General features: G+C 35.1%; 1 protein-coding gene across 6 annotated transcripts in view; it reads left to right on the top strand.

Annotated features, from left to right (window-relative positions):
• The window catches only part of gria4a (glutamate receptor, ionotropic, AMPA 4a), a 164,909-nt gene that overhangs the window by 41,008 nt on the left and 104,393 nt on the right, over positions 1-19,508 (top strand). For all 6 annotated transcript variants that reach the window (XM_038307702.1, XM_038307701.1, XM_038307703.1 and 3 more), the window contains exon 3: positions 18,826-19,065. In XM_038307702.1, coding sequence (XP_038163630.1) covers positions 18,826-19,065 — 240 coding nt within the window. The remainder of the gene's footprint in view (positions 1-18,825; positions 19,066-19,508) is intronic.

The following is a 19,508-nucleotide window of genomic DNA, read 5'->3' as shown; positions in this document are numbered from 1 at the left end:
CACTATATGGACACAATAACCTGGTCCTATGGAGCTACTGAGAAGAGGACTTGGTGTTGACATTATGGAGGGATTTAAAATGTATAATTTTATTAATTATACATTTTATATGTTTTTGTTGTACAGTTTATGTTAGCCGTGTAGAGTGTAGCATATCATTTAATTAAAGCAGTAGTGTTGAGTTCAAACCTTACAGAATATATTAGTAACTGTGTGACGTGTACTTTACATCAGTTTACTATGTTGTGATTTAATTGAGTTCTACAAGGTTTTAGTCTTAGTAAATCTGGAGGGTCAGCATGTTTGTCTTTGATACTTCTTTGCCTTTTTGATGGGGAAGATCCAGAATTCCTGCCAGATGAGTCTCCTGCTTCAAGCAAAGCGCTGACCCCATAAAAAAGAACATGAGATATTAATGAGATGTTACAAGAATTTGTTTATTTGCTCACAACTTTACATAAAAAGGGGAAGAAGTGCTGATTGATCAGATTCCACGGCTCATTTGACGGAGATAGAACAAGCTACAACCCACATACAGAGTGATAGTCGCATTGGCATGTAATTTTCTCGCTTCTCATTTTCTCCTCGATCCCTGTGCACATAGATTGATGTATATAGTTCATATGATGAAAATCCTTAAGTTTAAGAATTAGACTTGAAAATAAACAGGGCTTGACACAACATCAGTTTCCATAAAATTCAAAATATGCTATTAGTCAACTGCCTGAGTTAGCAGATACAACCGAAATATATTCCATTAGTAAATATAACCTTTCAGGAGGCCAACTTTCTTTTTATTTTTAACGTTATAAGACTATGCCTTCATTTTGATGGTCCTTTATAAAACAAACTCTCTTTTTCTCAATTATCATAATTGAAATATCCCAGTCTTGATTATAATGCTTTTGATTTTTTGATTTTTTTTTTTTTTTTTACTACATCAACCACGCTAGATGCCATGTGCATGTATTATTTTTGAAAATAGATGATGTAGCCATGACCTTTAATGACGACAAAACTTTACAAAAGGCTAAAAGCTTAGTGGGATTGAAAAGACACAGGTAATTTAGAGGACAAGTTCGATAGAATATAATTTCCATACAATAATGAATAGAATTTTGCTGTCTGCATTTCAATGTGTGTTCCAATTTTAGGTAAAGAAATACTAGTTGGTCAATGCAACACTCACAGTAGAATTAGATCATGCATAAAAAGCCACATGACCAACACGATTAACCTTTCCGTTTTAAAGCGTTCACAAATAATAACTCAGAATCCATGAAAATTACACTGGTAAAATGTTTACCAATATAGACATGTTAGACATCTTTGGAAAGCTCCACAATTCAACCACCTAGTTCATGTTATGGAAATAGCAAGCACCAAAGCACAATTATAGCAGCATGTCAAAATGTAGCATGACAAAGCAGCCACTACTGTACAAGCAAGCATGTCTTTATTACTGCTGTTCAAAAAAGACTTATTATTTTCAAAAATAAAAAAAAATAAAAACTTTGAGTCATGTTTGAACTGATGCACTTGGGCTTGATGCAGCTTAGATGTTTTACTCACCCAATTTTCATGTATATGTTCGGAAACTAGAAGGCGTTAACTTTCAAATAACGCATCACACATATAATTTAGGCTTACAGTTCCTCAGTTATTTGCTTTTCCATTTGGGTATACAAAATAGGTGAATTTCCCAGAAATGAAGCAGATATTAAGACGTTAAACACCTCTGCACCAATGGCGTCTGGTGGAGTTTTCTCCAGGAGGGCGAAATATATATAAATAATTATATAATATATAAAAACTATTTATTTTCTGAGAAAGTGTTTATTTAAAAGCAAATATGCAAATTAACAGACACATTTTATTATTTTCCTTGTGAATCCCCGACTCTTCATGCTTCTTTGCCTTTTCTAAAAAGTGTTTTAAATTAGTCCTGCTTGTCTTTATCCATGCTGGGTCAGATGTTCACATTTTAAAAAGGAGGCAGGCAGTCAAACAAGCTAAATAAAGTGTTAGCCTTGCTGCATGCAGTTAGCCAATATTGATGTTCGGCAGAGCAAGTCCAAAGGATTTCACCTTCGACTTCTCTTGGTAAGTTTTTTCCCCTCCACGACTCGACCTGTTAATCATCCGCACAACAACTGTGACGACAGTTCCTGTCACCTTAGGGTGTAGCTTTGGTGCTAAAATATATAATAATATAATTTAAAATATTTAGATTTTATAATTTTATTTTATTTTAAATGTCTTAATCAAGGTCATTGAGCGACCTTGATTAGCGTCTAGCGCCCTCTATTGGTCGGACGCCACTGCTCTGCACTCTTGCGAATGCCCCCCGTCTTCTATTATAGCTTCTATCCGTCGTTCTATTAAGCTAGCTCCTCTGCCTTGGGAGATCACTTTCCTGTTCATCATTCTCTTTCTTTCACATATTGTTTCACAGATAGATGCCTGTCTTGTTTACTTCCTATATGAATTAAAATCAATATTATTGTTTGCAAGGTTAAAAATTATTTAAAACAGGTTTGAAATGTATCTGCTGTTTGCTGTAAAAATTATTTTTTTATTAATGCCACCTGGAAACAAATTACTTGCATTTTACTAAATATGTCTCCAGCACTTTTCCGGTTTATGAAAATATAGATTTTTTTGGATTCAAGTCCCACAGCAAGTGTGTGCTTTTTTTAAAACATTTTTTCACAATTATTATGATTTTTGATGGTTTATTATTAACAACTGTAAAAAAAGAAAAAAAAAAAGAATTCAATTGATAAATACAGAAAAATAAGTTTATTTAAAAAGAACTGCTGTTTTGGGGAAGCCTGGAGGAGAAACTAACTGATGTTTATCGCATTTGTATTCCCAACAGTTAAATCACTGTGAAGACTATTAGCCCTAGGCGTGTGTAATTACTAAGGTTTTTGATTTTTATACTGACGACTCCACATATCTCATCAAAGCCAAATGATTATACTTTAAAATGACCCTCAAATGAGAACTTAATTACTTTGTTAATTGTCAATAATGTGTTTTTCCCTTTTTTACCCACTATATGAAGCTAGGAAACCTTATGGCAGCAAGTATTGTAATACCCATCAACTGTGACACAACATAAAAAGCTCTTTCAGGTGCCTAGTGAATTTTTCTTTATTTTTATTTTTTACCACATTCATATTCCTCGCCAGTAAAAATGGGTAGTTCCAAACAATAGCATATATATAAATACATTGGAAAAAAGTAAATTGCAGCAGTTGTACCCAGAAGCATTTTCTCTGTTATTCCTCTACTTGTGACCTGATATTCAACCCTGTACTTTTATATGGGAGCCAAAAAAAGACATCCCTGGGAGCATTTCTGTCTATGTGTTAGCTGAAGCTGATGAACCTGAAAGTATGTTTGTGCAATCATTAAATAACTTAAGTCACAAAACATGTTAAAGAGCCTAGAGCATATTTAAACACTTGTTTTCAGTTGTTAACGCTAACTGTAGAGTGTCATATTCTATGTTTTTTTGAATATATTCAGCCTTATTTTTGACAACCCTACCAGTTTGGCAGGATTTTGTTGCTCTCTTCCCTTGTGGGTTTTGGAACATCTCTCTTCCCCTACTGTTTTTTTCTTTCTTTCTTCATTGAGAAAAAAAAAGTGAATTGCTGTTTGGTGAGTGTTGGGTGGGGGGTATCTGCTTAAACAATCAAAGCAACATAACAAATGGTGCTCTATCATCTCTATTAACTGTGCTTTGTTTATGAACCATTTATGACCTGGTATAAAATTCAAAAGGTGACCAAACTCCACTGACAAACCATTCATTTTCAACCTTGATCTTTTTTCATTCCTTTTTGAAGCTGTCAAAGACGACTCTAGTGTCTTTCGGAAATCCTCAGCGAACCAGCAATGAACATTGGCAAACAAAACCTTACATTTCACACAAAATAAGTCAGTCAGTAAAAGTGGGTTCAAACATTTTAAAACAAATAAATATTTTGTGCAAAATGAGAAGTTCTTACAACTCTGAATTACTGTGATCCAAGTGTGTTTAAACAGGACATTTTAACATTTTAAATTACACCTGGATACTCTATGTATTCTTCTCTGTACACCTTCATCTCTTCAGCAAGTGTTAAAAAGTAATTGTGTTTGAATAATTTCTCATTGAATATTTTCATTACAATTCTACATTGTGTATTTTAATTTTAATGATGCCTTAAAATGATCTATTGAATCATCATTAAAATTGTGTTATTGAATTACTTTCTGGTTTCATAAAATGCAACATGTTGTGATAAGGAAAATTTATAAGGCTCCACAGTGGTTTGTTAATTTATGTGGAAGCAAGTTTGAATTGTATTATTCTTTTTTTTTCTTGAAAATATTGGGCGCTTTAATATAATGAACAGTAATCAATTAGTCGCCACTCCATTGTCCTGATGAACAAATTCAAAATTAATAAGTCTGTACTTTTGGTTTTCAATTTTCGAGCTCTATCTTTGTTTTCACTTTTTATTTTTTATCTCCTAAGTTATGCAGTTATGCTACCTTTATCAAAACTCCTGTTTTATTGTTTTGTTTTTATTGATCAGTTTAAAAAGGACAAAAAAAGGCAATGATTCCAAAATTCATCTGATCAATAAAGCAGTTTACACAGGGGTTCTCAAAATCTTTTATGCCACAGCCCCTAAAAAAGCATTAGGCTTCTAGCAGGGGGACATTTTTGCAAAATAACACAACATGCTAAATAATTTCACGGTTTGTGTGGAGTTTTTTGAGGACCCAAAAGCAGAGATGAGCAGGAAAAGATGAGTTTTGCTGATTAAAAAGTCCAAGAAAAAGGAGGCAAAAATACAAAATAATGAAAACCAAAAATCCAATTAATGTCAGGGTGAACACATATAGGGAGCAACAAAACAACAAGAAACCGGCAATGAGGAACTGTAGAGGTGGTATATGTGTAACAAAAAGAAGGATGGGCTAATGAGCTGATATGGAGCAGGTGTGAATAGAACTAATTAGAAGGGAGCCAAAGAGAAAGGACACAGACACAAGGGGGCAACAGAGAGTAACTCAAGAAATAAAAAATAAATAAAAACTGACAGAAAATAAACTACAAAGACACAGAATAACAAGTAAATAAAAAAAAAATTTAAACAGAGGGCAGAATCCTTAAAAAAAATGTATAAAGAAAAAATACTTTTATTCCTATTCACATGTCATGTTTTTTTTAGCATGACAACTGTCAACCAACTGTTGATTAGAATAGAATAGAATATAGCAATCCTCTCCAATATGTGCATAGTGGGAGGCTTTGGATTTATGACTGTCAGTGCGAAACATGGCCTATGAGTAATTTAAAGTAAAAAAATTAGACTCACACATGTATATATTGCAAATGAGAAACAGGTTTTTTAGTACCCTGTCAGCCAAGGTGTGATAGAGGAAGACCCTCAAAGGTAAGTTGTATTTGAATGTTCTCCAGTTTCAGATCCAAAATACCTTTAAAATCTGTTAATGACAGAATATTTGCACTCAAAAGCTGGGATAGCAGCTAGAAGTAGATGAAAATTAATGATGTTAGTTGTAAAATCTCTAAATTGTTTTTCCCAGGGCTGAAACTCTAAAAGTCTTCCAGAGTTTTTTATTTAATAGCAGGACTTTATTCCCCTCCAAAATGGGCAAATCATGTTTATTCTTTACATGCAACAAAAAGAGAATAAAAAAAAAATACTTGTCTGTTTTGCAAAACAGTATCAAGGTTAAGTGTGAACCATTGTTACTGTCACTATGAAGCAATTTGCTCTGAGATAGTTGTGAATAAGTCACTTTGCAGCAAATGTTTGCTATCACAGTTTGTATTAATCAAACCAATGAATTTCGCTTCCTGTGTATTGGAGTTCCGTAAACAAGAAACAAGAATATAAAGCTTTCTTAAGCTGACAGCAAAAGTGTTCAGCCCTGCTGTTTTATTTTGTTTTGTTGTTTTTCTTCTCTTTTTTTACATTATAGCCTTCAATTCAAATGTTTTAAATCTTATTCTATATAATGGATCTGTAAAAAATAGTCTACATTTGTGGAAAATAAATGATCAAAACAAAACAATGAAAATGCAAATTGGGATAAATATTTTAGCAGACACTGCTTTTAGAGTGGCGTCTTTTGCTAATAATGGTTTTCATTGGCTGTACTTAAATTAACAATCATTTCTATCTTAAGATACAATCAAAAGCTTTACCTTCCCTTGTTAATCAACTGATTACAATAACAGCCTTTTAATTTATTTTACTTTTATTAAGTTGGTTTTACATTTTACTCAACTCTGGGTCATTTAGCTGCTTTTATCTCAGTACAGGCAAGGCAATAGGAGCAAAGTGTAGCTTTCTTTACAAGATGCTAAAGTTTCCAGAGGTTTACCTTTAAGGTAAACAGGTAAGTAAATAAGAAAAACATTTCAGGAAACAGTCGCTGGTTGACCTTTAGTCCCAGGTAATCTAAAATGTTTTTTTTTTCTTAGCATATTTGTCTTTTATAATCAGATCCGTGTTGTGATGACTCTTCAATTGAAATAGATCAAAACATTTGTTATCCAGTCCAGCTCAACCATAACAAATTTTACGAATCAGATGTGGCTCAGCTTGTGGCAAGTTGTCGCACTGATTAAATGAGGTTTGCATGTGACAGATGTATCCAATCAATTCTTAGGTTTCTTTTCTTTTGTTATATTGACGTACTTCAGTTATACACAAAATTGTTTAAATTCTGCTGCTATAATTTTTTTGTTTGTGCTTTTGTTTAAGTTCAGATATGGCAAAATGAACTTGCCATGCGAGTCCTACATTCAGCTATTAATTAACCAGCAAAGCTTATGACTTGTAATCAGCATTGTTTACCATTTGTTTCCTTTTACAGTTTTCACTCAAGTGCACCGTCCCAGCTATGACTTCTTTATATATATTACAAAGCATTAAATTCGTTCCAAAGCATAAAATTTTAGAATAAAATAAAAAAAAATTAGTTCTGTATGTCAATTTAAATCCCCTATGTTTTTGCTTAAAGAAAATTAAACAAGGCTTGTTAGATTCTTGACAAGTTTAATGACTTTGTAACATTTAACTCTAGTTTAATATTGATATCCTCTATTTTTTTCACAGATTTCTAACCCTTAAATAACATAAAGTGTTAGATTTGGTCAATGTTGTACAGCATTCCACAGGTACAAAAAAAAAATAAAAATGAAGAGGGTCAGTTGGGTCATTCAACAAATTTAATTTAAACTAGTCTCAATATGAGAATGTCCATATGTACGGTCTAAAGATTTAACACTATCACCAAAGGAAAAAAAATTAGCCAAGCTTCATTAAGATTCACATAACAACATTTATTAGCCCTCGTAAGTGGGAGTTTTGTAAATAACAGAATTCAAAAAGTTTTAACCTTTATCTCATCTTCACAACAGTGTTTTGAAGAAATACATATCGTCATTCATAACTTAGTATTTTTGTTTTCCTATTGATTACAATTCTGCATATGTAGCAGATGTGTTTTTATCTTTACACCTCAGCTACACTATTGTGTAACTGTTTTGAAATTCAATTGCATTTCAAGATAAACAACATACATTGTAGGGCTGCTTTGCTTGGCTTGCTAAGACACTTTCACCACTTGCTTTTATTTGCATTCTTTACTTTAAAGATTTTACTCTTCTGCCTTAACTACAGAGCAGTTGGACTAAGCTACTTTAAATCATTGAAAATATTTCTGGTTTCTATGTTCTGATGCCCCATTTCCACTGGCCCAACTGACTCTGCTTGGTTCAACGGAACCTCCTGTGTTTCTATTGACCAACTGACAGCTGGTTTTACTTGAAGAAAGACCTCCAGCCTTCACTATTGTGCTGTACAGCAGTAATAGGGTGAGTCTTTCTGGCACAGAAAAAGAGGAGTATTTTTTTACCCTGTTTTTCAATTAGGTATCTTTACATCTGCGACTAAATTAATCATATATAGTATGGACTTTTGCATAAAACATTCGTTACTAATAAAAAAGAATAATTTCCAGATTATCCTAAAAAAATCTATGACATAAAGTTTTATCTATTCCAGATCATATATTTCCTCTTTCACTTCATTGGTATAGTATGTTAGTAACTGATACAACATCACTCAGAACAATTCAAGAAATGCAACAATCAGGGGATGATTCAGTTTTGTGGTGATTTATTAACACAACAGCTTACACAGCCTCATATAAAGAATGAACAACTCAACGCTTTGTGAAGAGCAAGAGTGAGTGAATCAATGGGATTTAGTTTAAGTAATATATGCAGAATCATTCCTCTGCTGTATTGTCTCTGTTCAGTAAGTTAGCCCAGTGAATCTAGGGTTAGTCTTACCTAACTTCAGCTTTTAAATTTCCTTGCTTGAGTTTAGTCCACATCATATATAAATTCGAACAAAACATGGAGTACGGGTAGTCTAATTCAGTTTCTTATTTCCACTCATCTGCAACAAACCTACCAAAATGTTACAAAATTCTGAAATCCTTTGCTCTTTTAAATCAAGGTTATAAACCAGTTTGTTTAGTGTAACTGTGCCATTAAAGTAATAACTAAAGCTAATAAAGCTAATGTCTTTGTAATGATCCAAAGATATATTGCATGATGTAATGCTATGCAGAAGCTATGTCTGCATGGATGAAGTTTCACTCACCGTTGCATTGCAAATATTTGGAGAGGGTTGAACTGCTATTATACATTATTTACTTTCTAATTAATTCATGTAATAGTTATTTTTCATTTTAGCAGGATAATTAAAGTCAACAAAAAGTAGCGGAAAAATATAAACAGAAATGTGGGAATAATTTCCTTAACCTAAATAAATAAAAGGTGTTATTAGAGCAAATAAAACTATAAATAACTAAAACGGAATTGTTTTTTTTCTAAAGCCAACAAAAAATAAATAAAAATTACACTGTCATGGTCTTGGTTCTATTGTTCTCTGTTGCCCTCTTGTGTGTGTGTTCCTTTCCCCTTGGCTCCCTCGTTGTCTCCTCTCACACCTGCTCCTTGTCAGCTCGTTAACCCTCCCTTTGTCTCTGTCAGCTATATATGCTCTCCCTCTGCTCTCACTCTTTGTTGGTTCCTTGTCTTTGCTGTCTTCCCATGCTGTTGTCCACCTACCTCGTCTCTCCCTGGCTCCTCGTGTTTTTGATGTCTCCATAGTTCTGGTTTACTTTTCATTATTAGTTGGATTTTTGCATTCCTGCCTTTGTTTACTTTTTGCCCCATTAAACTGCAAGAAATCTCCTCAGCCTCTCTGCCTCTGCGTTTGGGTCCTCAAACCACAACTAACTCTGACATACACAATGTATGCCTTTGTGCTTATCAAATTTTTTATACATTTGCAAACTGATGTGAGCTACAGTATCTGACGTAAATTGACATCGGTTTATGACAGCTATCTAAGCAATAAAGAAAGGTATCTTGACTTTATTACATAACATAACCCACAACATTTTATAAATATCTTATTCTAACATTTTGTAAATCCTGAGCCAGAAAAAAGAAAAGCACAATATGAAAAAGCTAAAACTAGCACCGGTACAAATGAAATTACAACTACTGTAAGCATTATTAAAATATAAATATTTACAAACCCACTGAGAAAACAAATTTAAACTAAATAAGTTCAAGAAAAAAATGTATAACTAAATAAAAAATACACTAGAAAGAAGAACCCCAAAAGCTATCATAGCTTTTCCTCTTAGGAGTCGTCATTAAATATACAGAGCCCAACCTCCAGGCTGAGGAAGTAGAAAATATCCTCCTTCGTGTAGCAGTTCAATGTAAAGTTTACCACCTCTATTCCAGAGGACTCACTAACTGGAATTTATGTGATGGTATTTGATATTTTCATCGCCAATCACATTTACACCCACTATAAATGTGTTTTTAGGTTTTATACACACCTGCCATTTTTGGTCTGACGCTGTTTCAAAAATAGAAACTTGGGTGAAATGACCTGCTTTTATTACCTACAATGATTGTGAGGTTCAACAGCTCAGATATGCTGAATAGCAATGTCATAGGATGCATATGATAGCTTTCCTCCATTTCTATCTATGCTCAGTCCTTCTCTTGTCATTTATATTCAATAGGAGTAATAATCATCACACTGGGCTTTGGGTACAAGTTCTAGTTTACTTGAAAAAGGTACAATGTGAAGGCTAACCATATGAAACCTAAGGAAAAATGTACTTCTCTTTTAGTCCACATCGAAGGACTTTCTAGGTTTGAGTATATTTTTAGATACAGCAACATAGGCAGCAAGATACAAAACTGGTTGTCTGATTATCTGATTATATAGCAGAAGGAATAGTAATAATAGTTGATACCAATTTTTTCTTTATGTATGTATATATATATATATATATATATATATATATATATATATATATATATATATATATATATATATATATATATATATATATATATATATATATATATATATATATATATATATATATAATCTTTCTGTTTGTGCTTTAGTATAGAGGCATATGTTGACGCTTCTTTTCCTGTGGAAGGATCATAACAAGCTTTTAGCAGCACTGAATAAAATTTATGCACAGGACTCTTCGACTGAGGAGTCTAAAACTGGAAACAGACTTAACGATATGAGACGCAGTAGATTTTTAGCTAATTATATTGTTCATTAAAGACCATTATCATTAGTATTTATGGTTGACCAACCTCCATCCAAGGATTACTGCACTGCACTGTAGACATTTCTGACCACTGCAGGGAAAAATACACCTTATGGCTTTTAAAGTGTCTTGTATCCCCATTTACCCTGATGCTTCGTTTATTTTTGCTTTGCCTCCTAGTAATGAGTGAGCAATATTTTGCAGTGTAAGCAGTCTGGATAATTTGTCATCTTCATGACTGTTTTCATGTGGGAAAACAAACTGCAGCATCAGGGCAAAGTCTGTAGATGTTATGAGTGACGCAGAAGAGTTGAACGGGCTCACGGATGCTGTCATAGGTGACTGTGTTTTAATGTGTGTGAGGAACTTATGGAGCTGAGCTGGTCTGAAATGAGCTGACAGCATAATCGGTAGTAGGTTAATCTGTGTGTGTTTTCATTCTGTCATATAGAGAAAGGAGTATTTTGTAAACACATAGGAACAAAAATATGACAGAAAGAGTGCCAGCTATAGAGAGAAGGGAAAAAATGGAGTGTCAGTATTATTAAGAGGTATTGAAATATTCTAAGCAATATCAGTTTGCTATCACTTGGAATACAATGATTTCCTCCATTGTTTTGCCACCCTTAGCATTAACTGTAATTAAGCATTTACAATCACTGGTAATGAGTCTGATGCATTACATTGTATCAGTGTTCCCATTTTCTTTTAGAATTGTAAAAACAAAATCAGACATTTTTAGGATAGAGAAACTTGGTTATAGTTACATAACATCAGAATGCATTTAAGTCTGAATTTTTACCAGACCACTCCAATATTCTTTATTTTTTGTTTTTTGCTTCTAGTTAAGCAGAAAATGACTTGTTACTTGGAATCTTTGTCCTGCTGCATAGAGCAAATTAGCTTGAGCTTAAAGTTGTAGTCTGTAACTTTAATTATTAAAGCAGCACCAGGTAACTTTAGTCTCTTCTGCCTCCTAAAGAAGTAAAAGCTTGTAGAAAGCTGTCAATCACAAGTATGTGTTGCATTGTGTATTAAAGTAAGCAAAGGTGAGCAGGGCTTTTGTGTTTTTAGATTTTTGCTTTAAACTCTCCCAAAGCTGTATTTTGTGAAGTCTCTGTACTTTAAAAAAAAAAAAAATTAATACTAGTGATACTGTTGTGTATCCGACTGTTGTGGTGAAGAGGAAGCTGAGTTAGGGGGCAAAGCTCTTGATTTACCTATCAATCTTTGTTCCCACCTTCACCTATGTTCATGAGATCTCGGTAATGACCGAAAGGACAAGATTATGAATACAAGCGGCCGAAAATGAGTTTCCTTTGCAGGGTGGTTTGGCGCACCCTTCGAGATTGGATGAGGAGCTCAGTTTTCCGGGAGGAGTTCGGTGTAGTGCTCCTCCATGTTGAAAGGAGCCAGCTGAGGTTGCTCAGGCATCTATTCTGGGTGCCTCCTGGTCATGTCCTATTGGAGGGACTGTGTCTGTGAGCTGGCCTGGTTTTGCCTCGGGGTCCCCCAAGAGCAGCTGGAGGTGGTGTATGCCTCCTGCTGCCTCCACATCCTGGTCCCGGATAAAGTAGAAGATAATGGCTGGCTGGCTGGTGGACTTCACCAGAACTGAATGTTCATGAAACTTTTACATGTCGACTCTTGTACTAATCTTACACGTATGTGCATAAGGAACCTTGGACTCATGCATGCTCTCGAATGTGTTTAAAAGGCGTTCCCTCTCTGGATCAGGTACACGGTTAAGCATGTGTATTTCTTTTTAAGTGGAGATGGCGGGTCTTTTCAAAGATTCGTAAAAATCGTCCACTATAGCTTTAGGGAGGGACAATATTCCTTTTTTTAACACAAATGGTAAGGACCTTTGGCATACTGTATATTGTATTCTTTTGATATGTTATAAATAAGTCCAGTACTATATATACTATGATTGGGCTTTAGATGTTTATTCTACCATGGGTCGCCTATACTAAGGAGTATTTTAGTAATTTTAGTTTTGGGCATATCTTGTACATATTGCAGAATAATTGACTTTAATGTTTTTTTTTTTTTTTTTAAGATGAGGTCTCATACAATTTTAAAGTGAATAAACATTTTAGAAAAAAAAATATAAGATGTAAACAAATGTCGATTGCAGTTTTATAAAAAATGTGTACCACCTCTACTAATTGCTTGACAGAAAGAAGGAGCAATCACGAACACCCCAGAAAAAGCAAGCAAGTGAGAGATAAAAAAAAGCAGGAGGAAGTCCCATGGGACCCATTGTGTCCGGTGCTTTTAATGTAGTGATGATGCACCATGCCGCTGGTCTGCTTCTCTCATTAAAACTTTATGAACCAAGCTTAGCGCACGTTATATTACAATGACGCCACTGTCTGGTGCATTCCAGCCTCGAGGCAGGCCGGTGTTGTTGGAAGAGAGGGTTGTAAAGAGAAAATCTCTCAGAGATTTAAATCATAAGGGGAGATGGAGAAAGCAAAAGGAAGAGTGGTTGAAATGCAAAACCAAGATTAATAAACACATGCAAGATAAGAATGTGGAGGTGAGAGTGAAGAATAAAATTTAAAAAGACCAAGATAAACATTGTCATTTGTTATGTGGTCTAGGAGGCAGGCTCAGCGGATTTGGTATTATTTCAAAATTAGTGATGAGGCTTTAGGCTGTCTGAGGTAGCTTTAATAGAGACTCAGGAGGCTGAACAAACAAACTCTCCAAGATAGATACAGTTATTAACCAAGTTGCTGTGAAAGAAAGATCCTGTCAAATATATTTTTTAATGCAAAAAACTCTATATAATTCTATATATAAGTTTTTTTTTTCCTTTTTCAATTAATGATAAATCCAAAAATTTTCTAAGATAACATAAACTAACTAAAGGACTTTGGGAGAGAGAGGGATATTGTTTTTTCAAACAATAATCACAATACGAACCCTGGATTTTGTGACTTCGCACAAACTCATTGCATGTTGCTCCATTCAGAATGAATGATATGTCAGCATTTAACACACAAATAAATTGCCTTTTTTTAAAAACTAAGAAGGAAATAAATATTTAAAAGAAGGAAAACAGATAAACTTAATAGAAACTTTAACGCAAGTTACAAAGTTAGATTGTACACATGTACAGTATTATAGTTCGAAATTGCAACAAAGTTTAGTTCTATCTTTTAAGAAAAGGTCAAACTGCCATTTCTTCACTGATAGCGTTAAATTTTTAAACCTCCCTTTTGCTACAATTTCAATGGTTATTCATTGTACAGTTTCCAGTGTTTTTGCAAAATACTGTACCAATGTTACCATTAACTTGCAGTTCTTATTCAGTCAGCTGAGCTTTACATGATACTCAAAAGCTCTTAAGACAGTTAATTAGATGCACTAGTTGCTGTGTTTGTGGCAGAAAGTCATATTTGATGTTGAAGTAGTTTGCACATTGGGTGCACTTCAGGTGCATTCCCTTCCCCTAATTTTGGATTGTGGGCATCTAAGGCAGGAACCTCTGCAGAGAGAAAAAAAACAAAGGTTAGTGACCATGTAAATCTGGCGGAGGAAGGTTATGAAAATGACTCACAAACCTGGTTTAATAGATCTATCTGTGCCTGGAGAACATTGTTGATTCCAGCCAGTCAACTGAAAACAAAATGTGGTGGGCGCCGCTCATAGGGTCTCAGATGCTGCAGACCCAGAGGATGGAAAACAAGAGGAGATCAGATCTGAGCAAATGAAGGCAGGATAATCCAGATTGCAAAGCCAAAGGCAGTGTCGAGGACGTGGTCAGGATACAGAACCTGGAGAACAGAATTCCAAAGAGGTTCCAGAGGGAAATAGGCCGGTAACTGGACACGGCTGCAAGTTCAGCTAACAGGCAAAATCCAGCAGGATTCCATAGACAGGTCAGGCAAACAGAAAAGGGAGGCTCAGTGGTTGAGAGGCAGAATAGGTCATCAGAAACACTAAGGTAACGCTGACTTCCCCTCACCACTGGCTCGTGAATAATGTTCTCTGGCGACTGAAAACAGGCAGGTTAAATAGGGGCAGGAACAAGTGGATAAAATGAATGTGATGAGGAAACAGACGGAGATAATAAGCAGGTGAATGAAAAGAGTAATTAAGTCACTCATCAGCACCAAGATCATGGCAATGCAGTTATCAAATATAAGTTGTTTAATATAAATTACTGAAATCATTTATGAAATGTTCCTTTATGCTATCAGTCAAGATACAATTGTTTTTTTTTTTGTTTAATGTTTTTAATAAAAAAAAACAAAAAAAAAACAATAAAACAAACTAGATGTTTTAAAACTTGTGCTAAAACAAGTCAAAGATCTTTTCCTTAGTTCAGTCTACTTGGGTGGTGATCAGAGAAGTTCCTTTTGTTTAATTTATTTGTCAGTAAAGAATTTTTTCTGAAACTTACCTCCATAGCAGGGTTCCTCTATTCCTGTCCTTGAGGTTTGATGTCCTGCATCTTTTACATGTCCGTCTTCTTCAACACACCTGATTCAACTACTAGTGTCATTAGCAGGACTCTGAAGAACTTGACCACAAGCTGAGGAGGTTATTTAGCCAATTAATTCAGGTTTGTGGAAGCGGAGATGGATATAAAAGATGCAGGACACAACCTCATGGACCGTAATTGAGGTACCTCTCTCTCTAGATCAAAAGGCTTTTAAGTAAATCTTCTTTTCAGCTTTAGCTTATCAGTGGAAACACAAAAGTCATTAATTACAACAGCACTAAATACCAAATAAAATCAACTTAACTATTTAAAAATCCAAGGAAGGGAGTGAGAGTTGCTCCGGCCATAGAATATAATAACTAACTTGAACAGAAAATTGCTGAATGCTGACAAAACTTATCCAGGATTTAACTCAGTTTTATTTTGATTGTTTTTAGACCTATACACACTGTTGTCAGTTACCTCCTTGCATATGCTTACCATACCTGTATTTGATTACACCTTTGTAGTACTAGGTTGGTGTTGAATTTTGCGTCCAGAGCTGCTCTCTTCATGGCACAGACTTTAGAAAATATTCCTCAGTAAATTTTATTTTTTCCTATTTTTTAGTGTCTGCATATTTTTTACAGCATATTCTTGAATTAGATCTCCAGTATCACTGTATCATCAAGGTGCTATGTTGGAGCATAGTGGTTGTGTTGGCCATTAAAGTAAATCAGTAATTAAAGTAAATCAGTCCAGTTTGAGCTTTGTGAACTCAATTTTCCTGCTAAAAGTAACTGTCAGAATAAAGGTTAAAGATAAATAAATCGTCCTGAAAACTGGTGACTGGACCGAGTGATTTGGGGTCATAAGAAGGGTTGGGAATTGATAAGGTTTTCATAATTCCGATTCCCTTGTCGGTTCTGTGAAACGATTCGATTCCTTATCGATTCTCGTATTGATTCTGTGAAACAATGAACTTGATAAGTGCACGGTTACATTTGTCTACCTTTACCTGGGACATTCTATTTATGCCTGCCTCAGAGAAAACAGAAGGCAGTGAACGGGAGCTGCCAGCCTCTAAGCCAGTCAGGCTACACTTCACAGTCATCTAAATCTAACGGAGAGGGCATCCATTGAAAGAAAAAGCATTAATGTAAAATTTCAGGAAATAAACTTATCTCCCCCCTGATTTAAATAAACGATTGTTGCCTTTCTCTCGCTCCCTGAACTGCGGAGCAACTACGTAGCATGTTTAATAACCCCAAAGAGGGGTAGGAAATTGGTTTATTTTCAGAAATGGCATATGATTTACTAAGAACCACATTAAGCACATCCAGTGATATAAAACTAGCTTTTTACCACCAGAGTTGCCTTCCATGCTGGTCGTAACTTTAGCTTCTGTCCAGAATCATCAAAAACACGGCATTTGTTCAAATGTATGCCATGTTTTGTGCACTGGTGTTTATGCATATTGGATGCATTTCCTCCCACATATGTAATTGCCACTTTGCAATGATTGCAAAGCGCCTTGTTGCCATCTTTCTCTTCCTTAAAATGTAGCCAAACTTTCGATCGCTTTACCCGATGGGACACCATTTTTTATTTTTTTTTGCTTTTCAAGACTTACGCCTGGTCACTTGCGTAACTTCCGCGAAAAACGTGACGTAAGTCATGCTGCCCAGCGCTAGGCTCTGGTGCTGCCTGGAACCATTAAGACAATCGTTACGCGACAAATGGTGCCATGAAATTGGAGCACACAGAACCGGTTCTGAACAGGATTTCAATTCCTATCCCATATTTGTGTTATCCGGTTCATATTAATTTATTTTATTTTGTCTTTACTTTTATATTTCTAATATCTTCCTGAAATGTGTTTATCAGATGGCTGCTATCAAAGATAAAGCCGTGCAATTTTTCCCAACTGGTTTAATCATATTTCCCTGCTTGATGTCAGCTTTAATCCCTTTTCACTGCCATATTAATTATAGACTTATTTCTTTATTTATTTTATTGAGAGTATTAAAATTTAATTCCCCAGTGGTTTAGTTCAAAATAGGCAAGTAACTTAGTGACGATACTTTGCTGGTTCATCAGTGAAAGATTAACACCTTTCAGTCTCATCTCTTTACCTGTCCTTCTTAAGATAAGAAATGTAAAAACATGCTGAGTCTATGTAAATCGCAACAAAAAAATTTGCCTAGGATGGCATGACTCAGCGGCAGCTGAATGACGCAAGCACAGTACAGCTCCTATGCGAGTTCTCTGAATTGAAGACATTTAGCTCCTGTCATAATCTAAGACTAAATCCCTGCCTTATCGCTGGCCGGGTGCAGAGGCCATGGCTTTGTTTAATTGCCACAAGGCGAACCGGCAAAGCTGCATTTCCCTCAGTGTTTACCCCCACTGAGGCTTATAGCTGATAATGGAATTACTCTCAGTCCCAGGAGGAGAAGGAAAAGAAGAAGGAGGGAGTGTAGGCAGTCATAAATGCAGAAGGGGGGAAGAGATGAGAGAGAGTGGATGGTTGAAGCTGAAAGAGAGGATGAAGGGAGTCTGCCTTGAAAAAACTAGAGAAAGGGTCCAGGGATACAGATGATGCAATGCATGAAAAGATTAAAAAAAGAATGATGACAAAAAAAGCTTTCGGAGTCATGTGAAGCTGCTAAAGCAAAGGCTCAGTCTTAGTGTTTACTCCTTGATGACGTAGCTCAAGAAGGAGAGTGAATTATGACGCAGAAGAGTCAGAGTGCAATAAAAAGCCTACTTGAAAGTATCTCACTGCAAGGACGAGTGTGGCCAAAGAAAGGGATACCAAAAAGAGGATGAGCACTTACTGTAAGATGGACATCATAAAAAAGTAAACACCATTTCTTTTCTATGATCTGACAATTTTACATTAAAATAACCAAGGTTAAACATTCTAAGCTCCCTTACTTCACATGTAGTGTCATGGCAAATAACTGCATCCTTGGAATGTGCTGGTTGCTCTGTCAATGGCTGTAATCTACTTTTTAGCAGGTCAGGATATTTTGATGTCATTTATTTAATGAATGCAAATACTGCTAGGTCAGTCAGTCAGTTCTTTTCTTTGTTTTATTTTGGTACTGGGGACTTCCAAATGTTTATCGGTACATGATGCTGCGAGACAGACAAGATTTGTCTACTGGTGCCATGAATTCTTTTTATCTGTTTCTGAGGTAAATTTGATTGATGCTGTTTCAACTTCTGTTGAGGTTAAAAAAGTACTTTTGAATTTCAGGCACATACACTATTAAAAATATGCAGTTTGTGGGTCTAATTAGGAAAGAGGAGGTAGTGTAGGGCTGACACTAGCTCAAGTAGTAGCTCATTAAAATGGTTGGCATATTTAAACATATTCCACAGAGCGAATTTAATTAAGACCCGTGTGTTCTGAATTCTTCCTCTCTTGGTTTTTTTGTAGAACTGTAGAACTGATTTGCAAAGTCAGGTTTTAAAAAGTTTTGCATATATATGTATGTATACTTATACGTGTGTGTGTGTGTAATAATTACTAATACAGGTTTGTAAATGACTACAAGCAAACATTAAATTTCAGCTCTTAATTTTTTCTCATTTTCCTCCACTTTCAACCAATTTCCCATCTTGATCCCCATGTCCTTCCCTGCTTCCTCTTTTCATCACATCAGTCTGTTCACAGTATTCGAGGGGAGTTTTTGCCATTTTTGGCCTTTACGACAAGCGTTCTGTGAACACGCTGACGTCGTTCTGTGGAGCCCTGCACATCAGTCTGGTGACGCCCAGCTTCCCCACTGAGGGCGAGGGACAGTTCACGCTGCAGCTCCGGCCGTCCATCAGAGGAGCCCTACTGTCCCTGCTTGACCACTATGACTGGAACAAATTCGTCTTCCTATATGATACAGACAGAGGTAAGTACAAAGGGACATGTTTAACAAGGATTCATACAAAGCCAACATTTTTTTTTTTTATTCTTAATTATTGCTATTAACGTTTGTTCAATAAAGAGATTATTGACAGATGTTACAGAAGTTAAATCTTGATCTTTTTTTAGTATTTTCAACATTTTAGCTTTGTAGTATGATTTGCTTATACATCTATATGTACATTTAAACATTACAAAAAACTGTCTTGTGAGGAAAATCAGAAACCTTTCCTCTATTATTAAAGTATGTCCAAACAAACTGTATTGGATGTAAAATTAGAAATACTACTTAAATAATTTCCATATTTCCTCAGATTAAAACCATAAAACTCAAGATAAATTTTAAACCATTTTCTTTGCTTAATCTCAGTCAGAGTTGATCTAGAACATCCTTGAACTGAAATTTTGAAGGCACAGATTCAAATAAAA

The sequence above is a fragment of the Cyprinodon tularosa genome, unplaced genomic scaffold (genome assembly GCF_016077235.1).
Source record: "Cyprinodon tularosa strain WSP-4 unplaced genomic scaffold, ASM1607723v1 ctg619, whole genome shotgun sequence".
NCBI lineage: Eukaryota > Metazoa > Chordata > Actinopteri > Cyprinodontiformes > Cyprinodontidae > Cyprinodon > Cyprinodon tularosa.
The sequence above is the reverse complement of the archived record's forward strand: the minus strand, read 5'-3'. Positions and strand labels throughout refer to the sequence as shown.